At 41.9% G+C, this 11238-nt stretch overlaps 1 protein-coding gene across 1 annotated transcript; it reads right to left on the reverse strand.

Moving 5' to 3' along the window:
• Window positions 1-309: 309 nt before the first annotated feature.
• LOC101164762 (polycomb complex protein BMI-1-A) lies at window positions 310-10749 on the reverse strand. Its single transcript, XM_023950433.1, has 18 exons — window positions 10530-10749; window positions 9761-9872; window positions 9357-9420; window positions 9251-9285; window positions 8735-8795; window positions 8603-8659; window positions 8463-8516; window positions 8107-8164; window positions 6707-6820; window positions 4287-4421; window positions 4104-4200; window positions 3751-3806; window positions 3311-3358; window positions 3115-3223; window positions 2722-2764; window positions 2352-2450; window positions 2138-2218; window positions 310-1487 (listed from the first exon to the last, which is right to left on the reverse strand). The coding sequence occupies exons 1-18, from the start codon at window positions 10666-10668 to the stop codon at window positions 1134-1136; spliced, it is 1716 nt and encodes a 571-aa protein (XP_023806201.1). The 5' UTR covers window positions 10669-10749; the 3' UTR covers window positions 310-1133.
• Between the last annotated feature and the right edge of the window lie 489 nt (window positions 10750-11238).

The raw sequence follows: 11238 nt of genomic DNA on the forward strand, positions 1-11238 counted from the left end.
GTGTATCAATAATTTTTATCTATTTTTTTAAATTATAAATAAAACTGTTCCCATGTTGGACATTAAAACTAGTCATAGGTTTACAAAAAAAAACTTCCTATAATTTTTTTTTTACAAACTTCTCACATATGAAAAAATAAAATGCAAGCAGATAAAATTGAATAAACCCAGCCATTTCATTTGCACAAAATAGATTTTAACTGCAATTGTGACTCTGGTGACCATTACTTCTACAGTTTAATTTCCATGGATTTTTCTTTGTCATCAAAATTTAGCAGCTAGATTTGACAAACTGATCAAACGTCTCCATACGTGTAAAATGTTTTATTTAGATGTTTTATACTGTGCAACAGTAACAATACAATAAGTTGTCCATACAATCCAGCGATACAAAGACAAAAACCAGAAACATCAAAACATGTCATTGAGCGTGAAATGAAGCTGAGCCCAAGTCTTTCCCATAGAAACAAAGGGGAACAGGAGAGGAACGTCCTCGCTGATTGAATATACATGTCTGGATTTGCAGGCAGACTCCAAATGTGGAAATGGATGAGTGATCCGGTTCCTCCACAGAGATAAGGAAGTTTTCTCTTCAGTAAAAGTTTTTTTTTCTCCTCCGTTTGAGCATTTTCCTTCCAAGATAAGAGCAAACGGGCCGCAGCTCTTTAAAAAAAGACTGCAAAGAAAAAACTGTGTGGCGCAACCCGCTCATTCAGAAGTGTCACCATGGAGCATGCATGTTCAAATGAACTTCAAAATATCCCAAAGCACATGAAAAACATAATCATGAGAAACACGTTTCATTATTAGAAAGACGCAAAACAGGACACCTTCAGTCACTTTTGTAAATAAAGACGTAGCTTTTATTCAACAGGACACTTGTGTCTTTCTTCTCCCCAAAATCTCTGTTCCTTCTCTTTTTCTTTCATTTTAAAAACACAGGTCAGTGCTTTTATTTTGAAATGCCGTCCAATCCACTAGTTTTAGACGTACACGCGATGACGTAATATTTAAAAACAACGAATGGAGCGAGAAAGAGAGAAAGCGTCGTCTACACAACGGAACTACATGGGCATGGAAACAGGGTTAGCTGAGCGGCAAATGGCGTTCGGGGTTCGGTCCAGAGCCTCCCGTCATCCGGAGGAAGTCGACGAGCCGATCAGGGAAACCTTCCTCGGTTTGCCGCCGCTGCCGCCTCCGCCGTACTGTGCGAAGGGCCGGGTCGGGGTGTGAGGTGCGGCGGCAGCGGCGTTCCCGTTCACGTTGTTGGGAACGTGAGCGGGGTGCGGCGACTGCGCAGGCGTACCGGGGCTCGGCAGCGACGAAGACGTGGACGGAGCCCCGACCGGACTCCCGGCTTTGTCGCTGGCGGAGTCGCTCTCCGCGGCGGATCTGTTGATGCTGTTCTGGCCGTCCTGCTGAGCGTGCTTCACCTTCATCTTCTTACAGTTGGGTCGGACTCGGTACTTGAGGGGAAGCGGGCCGTTCTGCCGGGGGAAAAGAAAGAAGACGCCATGAAAACCGACCGTTTGCCCTGACCTACTTTAATGTTGGCCATTTGACATGATCAAAATAACAACTATTTAATGAAAATTTATAAATAAAATGCTTTTTTTAACGGTAAAATTTACACCTAGGGGAAAAAAATAAAAGCAATATTCTTAGATAATTAAATAACTAACTAACTAAATAAATAAATAGTAATATTTCAATAAACAACTAGGCTACCTAATATGATGACATTTTTTAGTATCACTATCTTTGACAGTCAAATATTAACGAAATATTAAAAAAAAAAATTTAATGCACGTTTGCTTACATACAATTTGCAGCATCTTTACTTGCAGCCCAAAACTAAAATAAAAATGTGCAAAAATTGAAAAGTTATTAAAAAAACAAATGGATAAAAGTTCAAAGCTATTAGTCAAAAGATAAAATCAAATGATTAAAAAAAAAAACCAATCAATTTTCATACAAATTGCACAAAGTCCTCAAAAAAAGAAACTGATTTTTGTCTAAAAAAACATTTTTAATTTATATACTATTTTTCCTCTCCAGCTGACTATTAATAAATCCATGTATTTAAATCCTAGTCTTTTATATAAAAAGGAATCATACGTCAAAAAAAACCTCTTACCCTTCTCCACGTGTAGATATACGCTATATCCATTAATGTGTAATAATCCTTAAGAGGCTCGTCTTCATACATGACTTCAACCTAAACAGAAAAAAAAAAAACTTTTTACAGCTAAAGAAAAAAGAAAATGATCAAATGTTTGAACACTGATTTTATTTACTTTGTTTTATCAGAACTAAAAATAGAAAGACACGAAAAGGGTCAAAACACAGACCTGGTAGGTGTTTGGGATGTCCATTTTACTGCGCAAAAACTTCCTCAGATGCATAACTGTCATCGCTGCTGGACACTGCAGGTACCTTCTGTTAGTCACCTATGCATGAAATAAAGTACATTCCAAAAGGAAAAATTATAATGACATAACATTCACTTATATAAGCTCAGATTCAGTATGTTTATTTAAAAAAAAAGTTATTCATCTTTATCAAAATAATTTGTTCACCTTAAAATAAAGTACTTTTTGTGTGTAACATTTAAAAAAAAAAAGATTGCACTCAATCTGTCATTTGTTGATTTCAGAATAAAGTTCACCTATAAGTGAGAGTTAACTGAGAAGTTTTGGAGTATAAGACGAGGTGAGATACCTGATCCCTGCACTGCTTGTCATCAGCTCCACCTCCTGCACATCTGCACATCAGAACACACCAGTCATCCTTTATGACCAGAGATCTCCACTTCCAGTTTAGTTGTGAAATGATTTCAGCACAAAATATTCCTGATAAGTTAATATAAATTTAAAAAATGAAGAAGCATCTTTTGTCTGTGTGGATTGATGGAGACAACGTAAATAGCAAAACATGATGAATTAATTAAATTACTGTGGCGATTAAGTACCCAGAAATTATACAGAAAAATATTTTATATAATTAAACCTTTTGACACCAGACCTGATGGATTTTAATTGTCATTTCTGATCAAGTTTACTATTAAAAAATCAGTTAAAATTATGTTAGAATTCTTTCAAAATAAAAGCTCACCTGCTCTGATCAAAGAACTCAATAGAGAGGCTGATGATTTCATCATCTGTTATTATTCTCTTGTCTTCATCTGCCACCTCCCCCCGATCTTCATGTGACCCATTCGAGGCTTTGGAAAGGAACGAAAGCAGGTGAATGATCCGACGGTTGTTCAGAAACGACTCATCTGACAGACCGAGAACGCATTCTGACTCACCATCCACGGGGTGCTCCGCATAGAAATCTCTCCTCCTCTTCATTTCATCTGAGGAGGTTCAGAGAGGCGACAGTTCACTTTCGGTTCTCAAAAACAGTTTTGCTGAGGTTAACGTGTAACACAACGGACACAGCAAACACTGGAAAACTGATGTGCAATATTTACATATAGTTAAGGGTAAAAATATGTATGCTGAAATGGAAAACCAAAACACATCGGAAAAAATAAAAATTCCCGAATTAATCATAAAGTTACCACAAAATTTGAAAAATGTATATCGTGGATCAAAAGCATGATATTCTTAATTTATATATTCCAATTTATTTTCTTAAATCAGCTTTTAAAGTCAGAACTCTCTCTGACCAAGAATGATCAGAAGTTAGACACCAATCTGCTTGATAAAAGAACTCAACTGTAAATTCGACCCAAAAAGATCTTACTTTTAAAGAGTCCTGGCACCAGTTTGTACACAATGTCCTGTAAAGTTTTGTCCGATCTGCAAAGAGGAAGAAAAACTATTGAAAAATGAAGAAACACACACATAGAGGAGCTTTTCTGCAACAAAAATAGCTACATTTTTTAATGCATAATGTAAATAGATTTGTGAAAAGTAGAACAAATTTGTCCATATAAGTGAGTGTTTCTTTAGTTTTTTTTTTGTTTTTTTCTGAAACCATCCTGCATGGAGGAGTGAGAGTCCACACAGGTATTATAAGAAATAATATAAATATGGTTTTTAGGAGTTAAAGATCACAATTGAAGCAAAACAAACGCAGACATATACAGTCCTCACCTAATGTTGAGCAGAGGCTTGGTTTTATGCACTTGCACGTCACAGATGGGACAGTATTTGCTGGTTTCCAGGTAGCGCACGATGCACATTTTGCAAACTGCAAAAAGTGGAAAATATTTTTCCCCTGACAGACGAAAGATTTCCACTGATTTATCAGATATAAAATCAAGAAAAAGTTCTCACATGAGTGGAGGCATTCAATGATGGTGGTTGCATCTATGAAGTATCCTCCGCAGAGGACGCAGATGAGGTGAGGATTGAGCTCAGTGATCTTTATCCTGGTCGTGCGGTGCATGTTGGGGGAATGAACAAATAATTCTGTGGGAAAAGAAGAAAGGGAGAGGAAAAATGGTGACGGTTTAAAAAAAAATGCGCTGTGTTGGAGGGAACTCGCTGCCTTTTGCTCTAAAGCAACATAATCTAAGCCAGAAATCCCGGAGGCTGCGGGAGGGAGGCGGGTTCATCATAAATCTGTCACCTGCGCAATGAGCTCTCAATTAAATCACTGGAGGAGTTGATTGCTTGGAGGCGAAAAAAGGTGTCTCATCTTCAGATTTTTGGAATGAATTATTTAAAATTTATCTTAAAAATCTAATTATTTCGACGTCAAAAGTATTTACCCAAAGATGCGCGAACTGCAGAGCCGCGCGCTCATCATGTCAGGTGTGCCACCAGGGCTGTGTTGGATTGTTTCTATGGAAACACGTTTTTTTTCTTTATTGCTTTTATAGCTGATCGCCAGTGAATACAACGAGACAGGAACCAAAAGAAGAGCGCCCGGTGAGCGCCGGGAAGGAAACAGCGAGCACGTCTCCGTCCCCTCCGCGCGCACAGCCAGTCAGCCACTGGACTGCAGGCTGCCGACATCACAGGCTGCCATTTTGTGTAGAGAAAAAAAAGATCGCGTTGGCTCAAGGGGCTCTCCTTCATAAACGGAAAGAGCGACACACAACAGGTCGGCGGATGTTTGTGGACCGCAGCGGGGAGTGGATGAGGTGAAGCTGGAGGCAGACCGGGGCGTTTGTGCTCTTCGCTTTGCGCCGTTTTATCATCATTTTTCACAGCGTGCAGCAGCAACATGGCCAGACAGCCACTGCGCAAAATGAGACGCAAACTTGTACTGATTGCTTTATTTCTGCGCATCATGAACTCATCTGTATGTGCGTGGGTCCAAAGTATTATTTTCTTTTATGTTTTTAAAAAATGCCGTTAGGCTTTCGGACGAATCTGCAGCCTTGGTGCATAATCTATTTAAACAGCACTATTTTTGCGCCAGTTTGTGCGGGCAAATAAAAATACAAAAACATCTACCGAAATATGTAGGAAAAAAAAAGAGTTTAGATCTCCATAAAAAGCGACCTTCTGTTAGCCTGCATGACAGCAAAACCGACTGTCGGTACAGAACCCGAATCCAGCTGCTTCCAGCGCTATCATCGCACGAGCAAAAAAAACAAACAAACAAAACACCTCCACTCATAAGTGGTACCTCACTTGCGTATCCAGAGACTTTTTTTGCGCTATGAATTGAAAGGTGTGTGTTTAAGCCACTCATGTCTGCCAGTGGACCCATGAGCAAAGGAAGCAACAGAAGTCAAAAAAGTGCGTAACAAACGAATATTGTTGTTGAGAAGCAGCAGCGCCAAACAGCCGCAGGGGCTGCGTTTAGTGGTTGAAAACAGTGGATGACAGAGAAACTCATGGGCATTCAATAAAACAAAATCAAATCTGAATTCATGGCTCTGGTAATGACCTAAAATCGTATTCTTCCCTGAAACATCCAGTAAACAAAAAGAAAACAAACGCAGAGAAAGGCTGAGACGGAAAGGGGAAAAACACGTTTAGAGTCTTGGAGGATAAACCAACATCCTGGTTTAATAGGACTGTTTTGAAGGATGTCAAACCAGCAAAACTGAAAAAGATTAGATTGATCTGAACCCAACAAGTCACGTCCTTTCCAGGGAAAATTGGGATTTCACCTCATTAGACAAACCCGACACTTCAGTCTGTTCATTGTCACAAAAAACCTGTAAACTATAGCTAGCCCAACTTAATTTTTTCAAACAAGCTTGCTTTTCCCTGATTGAAATAGTTCACTGACTGGTGAGTTTAATTAAATAAATAAAAATTAAAAAAAAAAAATCAAGCATTTTGCGTTTTCAACAAACCAACAAATCAAATCATTGCCTAAACACTCCAAAAGCCTTATTTTTCGTGATCCAACTTTTACCAAGTTGAAAATATTTAAGCCCAAACGAAAAGAAAGCTCTGCCTCCTCGTCCCCTTCGTGGGAGCTTCCCAAATTAAGTTAATAGATTTCTAATCCATCCACTTTCTCCAAAAAACAACCATAGGTCCACTTCACAACACCCCTGCCATCCCAATTCTATAAATTGAACCCGCTGCGTGGAGGAACGGGCTCTGGGCGACCGTTTAGAGCACTTGCTGGCGTTAATATCGCAGCCAAGCAGCCTCGATTCCCCCAGATCCTCCACTTTACACAAATCCAAACGACGCAGCGCAAAGCCCAACCGCGACTAGCCTTTACAGTCAGAATGCTGAGGGTTCATTCGAGCAGAGGGGAGCACGCGTGGGTCTGACCGTACGATCGTAGCCGTGAGTGGAAGATGTTTTGCAGAAAAAGAAAGTGGTGCGCAGACACGGTCGGAGCTCCACGTCGGTGATCGCCGCAGCCACCTCTGAAAGCCCCGCATCCACCGCTGGATCGGAGCGGAAAACGCAGCAGAACAAAGCCCGAAGCGTCTGCGTAAGATCGTCACGACATCCGAGACTTACCTGAAGGCTCGGGGGGGAAATCGGTGGGTCTTGATGCGGACAGACAATGAAAGTTGGGAGACGATCAGCAGAAAATGAATAGGAGCCGAGCCGCCATCTTGAAGCAGGCTGCAGACGCTGTCAGTGGCGGAGAGCGCACGGCGGACCGGAGCGCATTTCAGATGTGCGAATAAAGAACTCGTTTCCTCGATGCTTGCGCCACGCGTGCGTATCCGATCTCCCGAAGACCCCGACTCTGCCGCTTCGGCTCGGCTTTCAGCTCGCCAGAGATAACTTTGCCTCCAAAATATCCGCTTTGCCCCCCAGTGAAACGCACCAGTGTGTGTGTGCTCTGTGGAAACTGACACCGTCCCCAAAATGGCTTGTAGTTCGACCGCCCCGCTTTGGTCACGTGGTTTCGTCACTTAAGGGTGACCGGGAATTACTGTCGGTGGACGAATTTTCCCCAATTCTACTGCGCAACGGCATAAAAAGCAGAAAAATCCTACATTTGATGGTAAATGTCACGTTTAAAAGCAGTGCATTCTATCGGTTTGAGCCGAAATGACGCGAAACACTTCGACTCGTGACGCACGGTATTAAAATAACCCGCAATCCACGTTCAGGGACTTTAAACACGCAAACAAACCGGCACGTTTGTTGGAGGCTCTGCAGCTGGCACCAGAGGGGCTTATAATGGTGCGCACTCGCCTTTCTGATGTTAAAAATAACAGCAGAACACGCGCGTCCGTGCCGCTGATGCCGTCCAAAGCTTCACTCCCCCCTGACGACAGCTGCCTTAATAAGGTCTGCTGATAGCCGCTCGGTTAGAAGACGTTTGGGTGACAAATGGCTCTGGAATGGAACCCATTCGAATTCTGACATCTACAGAAGAAAAAGGAAAATACTCCACAATATCCTCTTAATGGATTGCAGTCTTTACCTTGTAAGTAAAGACTCGCAGCCTCTTCTGATGGGATTTTGGAGTGTCATCCGTGGTCGCCTTTCCAGTAAAGTCTCAAATTACTTAAAAGGCTGCTATGCGCCTTTCACTGATAAAAATAGGAAAATAATTTCACCCAACTGTGACTGAAACACAATATCCATGCTTTGTTTTTACTTATAAGCTTCAATCAAGACACCCAATAAACAAAAGAACCAAATATTTTTATTGGGGGAAAAAAGTCATTTTACAAATATTCATAAGTGATGAAGATGAAGGAGCAGCGTCACACCTGGCTGGCTTTCTCCACGCTCTTGGCAGCATCCTTCAGCTTTCCAACTAAATCCTGAAACCGCGCAAAAGCCGCTGATCAGAGACCAAACAGGAAATTAGGAAGTACTTTCATATTTTGCGGCCACGTTTTCAACCTGAACATGTCAACATCTTCGAAATATTTTTCCAAAATAATTTCAAATCAACTTTCTGTCAGTAAAATGTTTTTTACTTTGCGTCTGCGGTAAATACATTTGCGCACATTTACATTCCACTGCACAAAAAGCGCAAAGAAGATGCGTTTGGTTTGAAGATATTGCAGATTTTCCCATGTTTAATTTCATGTCTTCATCCTTGAGTTCTGTCTTTACCTGCAGCTGCTCTGCTGTGCAGCTAAAATCGACATCTTCAGAAGCTCCTCCAGTCTGGCAAAAGAATAGACAGCGGGGTTTGCGCACGGGCACGTGCAGTAAAACAGCACTAACGCAGAGAGACGAACCGGCAGCTATACCTCAGTGCTCAATGATATCAAGTAGAAGGGCTCGTTGACCTTGTCCAGCTGTCCGTTCTGGTGAGGAAACGGCGTTTTAAAATAACAATAAATAAATCATGCAGCACCTTTATTACAAATCCAAATCTATACCTTCATCTGATACTGCAGGCGCCATGAGACGTCTTTAATGTGAGCTGGACCTCTGCCTATGCTGGAAGACATGAAAAAAAAGGAAAAGGGTGGCCCAAAAATGGAATTTGAGACTTTTCTTCTACTTTTTTCATCTTTGTATTTGAATAAAAATATTTCCTTCAGATTACAAAAAGGCACATTCTGACTTTTAATAGCTTATTTATTCAATTTTTAAGTTTGAAACTTCCAAAAATACTCAAAGAACATTTTGCTCTCAGGATGTCAAGAGATGTATTAAACTAAACCACAAATCATTGGAGAAAATGTTTTTTTTTTTTTTTTTTTTTTAATTTAACACTGACATTCTGACATACCAATAAAGCTGCCAATTTGGCTCTGTTGAGCAAAAATGTTCTCCAAAGTCAAATTTGACCTTTTATGGACTCCGATTGTTGAGACACACAAGCAGAGCAAAGGAGTTTCCTTCATCTGCATGAAAACTTTTTTTTTTTTTTTTATATCTTCTATGTTTACCTGGATAAAATAAGCTCCAAGTCCTTCTTGTGTTTCTGGGAAAACAGGAGTAAACTGGTTATCCAGGATCGATGACATGAACGTGTTTTTCTTTAATTCTACAAACCTGAAACGTGGTATAGAATGTTTCTACTCTTTCTGTGTTGAATGTGAGCTCCTCCAGGCTGAAGCTGCAAATGAAACAAGAAAACTGTTGAAGGATAAATGCTCTTCAAAGGGATGCAAAATAAATCAACAAAAATTAGGTTTTGGTAAGCCAAAGGAGGAAAAGGTAAAAAGTATTTTTAAAAGGTTGCGTAAATGCGTAAAACTCACATCTGGCAGCACAGATCCCACATGCAGAAAGGAAGCTGCTTTTTCTGATAAAACTATTTGGATCTCATGAATCGCTTTTGTGAGATTCCACAGCATGATCTTTTTTTGCTTGGTGTTGTGTGCCGGGGGCTCAGTTGTGGTTCATTATGGGCTGTCAGTGGCAGAGAGACAAGCGGGCTGCCTGCTGTCTCCTACCTTATGGTGGATTTGTCCGCGTTGTGTTTGACTGCTTCCAGGATGAAGGTGGTGGCGGCGGCGTGGATCTGCTTCAACAGGATTTTGTCCAGGTGCTTCAGTTCAGGCAGATCTGTATAAAAAATAATAATAATAATAAAAAGATAGATAGATGCTGCGATCCAGACGCGGGTTTCCTGGATTGACGCGCGGAATGGAAATCAATGCTGATTTGCATGTGAATGGGCCCCTCAGCTGCATCAGCCGGGGGCCCTTTGTTTGTTTGCCATGTGGACGCTCCACTTTCTAAACAATTCTGACACGAAAATGAGCTGGAATGCTGCAGAAGCTGGAGGACGGAAGGTCCGGGGACACAGTCGGAGCGACCAACAAAGTCCGACATGGATGGTTCTGCAGAACCGAAGTCCAAACCCGCCCGGAGCTGCGATCCGGGCTCTAAAAACGAACAGACAGATGACCAAGAGCAACCAGAACCCCCAACGCAGCCGAACATGATACCGTTTCTGAGCCGATTGGTTCTGAAGTGACAACAGCGCGTTCATGCGGCGCTGACGCCGCGGAAGTCGGAAGGACAGCCTTTCGCGCGGCGCCAGCTCGATTCCTTCACCACTGTCCGGCAGAAACGGCGAATCCGTGTCAGGATCCGCGGGAAAGATCCAAACACACCGACACGGATCCGTTTAGCGTCCATCCGAACGGATACCGGAAGCAGCGGCGGAGACAAAAGCCGAAGTGACGAGGCGAGGTGGTGGTGAAGACGGAGGCTCACCGAGCACCGCGGGATCTCCGCGCGAGAACAGCAGACTCCTAAAACACGCGTCCACCACAACCGGGAAGCTGCACCGGTCCAGAACCGTCTGGTCGCCCAGAGACTGCAGTCCTCTCTGCACAGACTCAGACAACTCCATTTTGCAGAGAGCGAACCACGTGACGCATCAGCTGATCAGGCGCGTGCAGCAAAACGAGAAGCAAGGAGAGAGAGAGCTGCAGCTGCAGAACTCCGCAGAAGCTCCTGGCTGAAGGCGTCGGTTTGAGCTCCGACTGCAAGGGAAAGGCAAACAAAACAGGTGGTAAAGGAGAGAGTTCAGGAGAAGGTCAGCCTCCTCCTTTTGATGACCTGAAAACAGCAATAAAACATCCACATGTGGAATGTTCTCACCATAAACATTTTAAAAATATGTTTCAGCTCCTGCGTTAAGGCGTCTGCAGATCGCATCCCTCTTTCTGCAGCTCGGTTGCTGTGCTTGTGTTTTTTGTTAATCTGGTCAAATTCAACCAGAAACATCAAAACAAACAAAAAAACATCTAAAATTAAAATGATCCGAATATGCATGCCTTCATTATTAATGGAACGGAAAAAAATGATCTTCAGTCCCACTTTTGAGGTGTCAAATGTTATCAATCAAAAATTTATATCTTCCTCCAGAGAAAGAAAGGTCGATTTTTTTTTATCCACCAAAAACTACAACTCCCAAAGA

This window comes from Oryzias latipes, chromosome 20 (genome assembly GCF_002234675.1).
Source record: "Oryzias latipes chromosome 20, ASM223467v1".
Taxonomy (NCBI): domain Eukaryota; kingdom Metazoa; phylum Chordata; class Actinopteri; order Beloniformes; family Adrianichthyidae; genus Oryzias; species Oryzias latipes.

Excerpts from the sequence above, each read along its gene's own strand:
- LOC101164762 (XM_023950433.1), bottom strand. The coding sequence starts at position 10,668 with ATGGAGTTGTCTGAGTCTGTGCAGAGAGGACTGCAGTCTCTGGGCGAC. Across the intron at positions 6,821-8,106 it reads GGAGAAAGCCAGCCAGGTGT|CGGTGGATGCGGGGCTTTCA; the intron begins GACGCTGCTCCT and ends GCTCCGATCCAG. Across the intron at positions 1,488-2,137 it reads ATATCTACACGTGGAGAAGG|AACGGCCCGCTTCCCCTCAA; the intron begins GTAAGAGGTTTT and ends TTCCCCCGGCAG.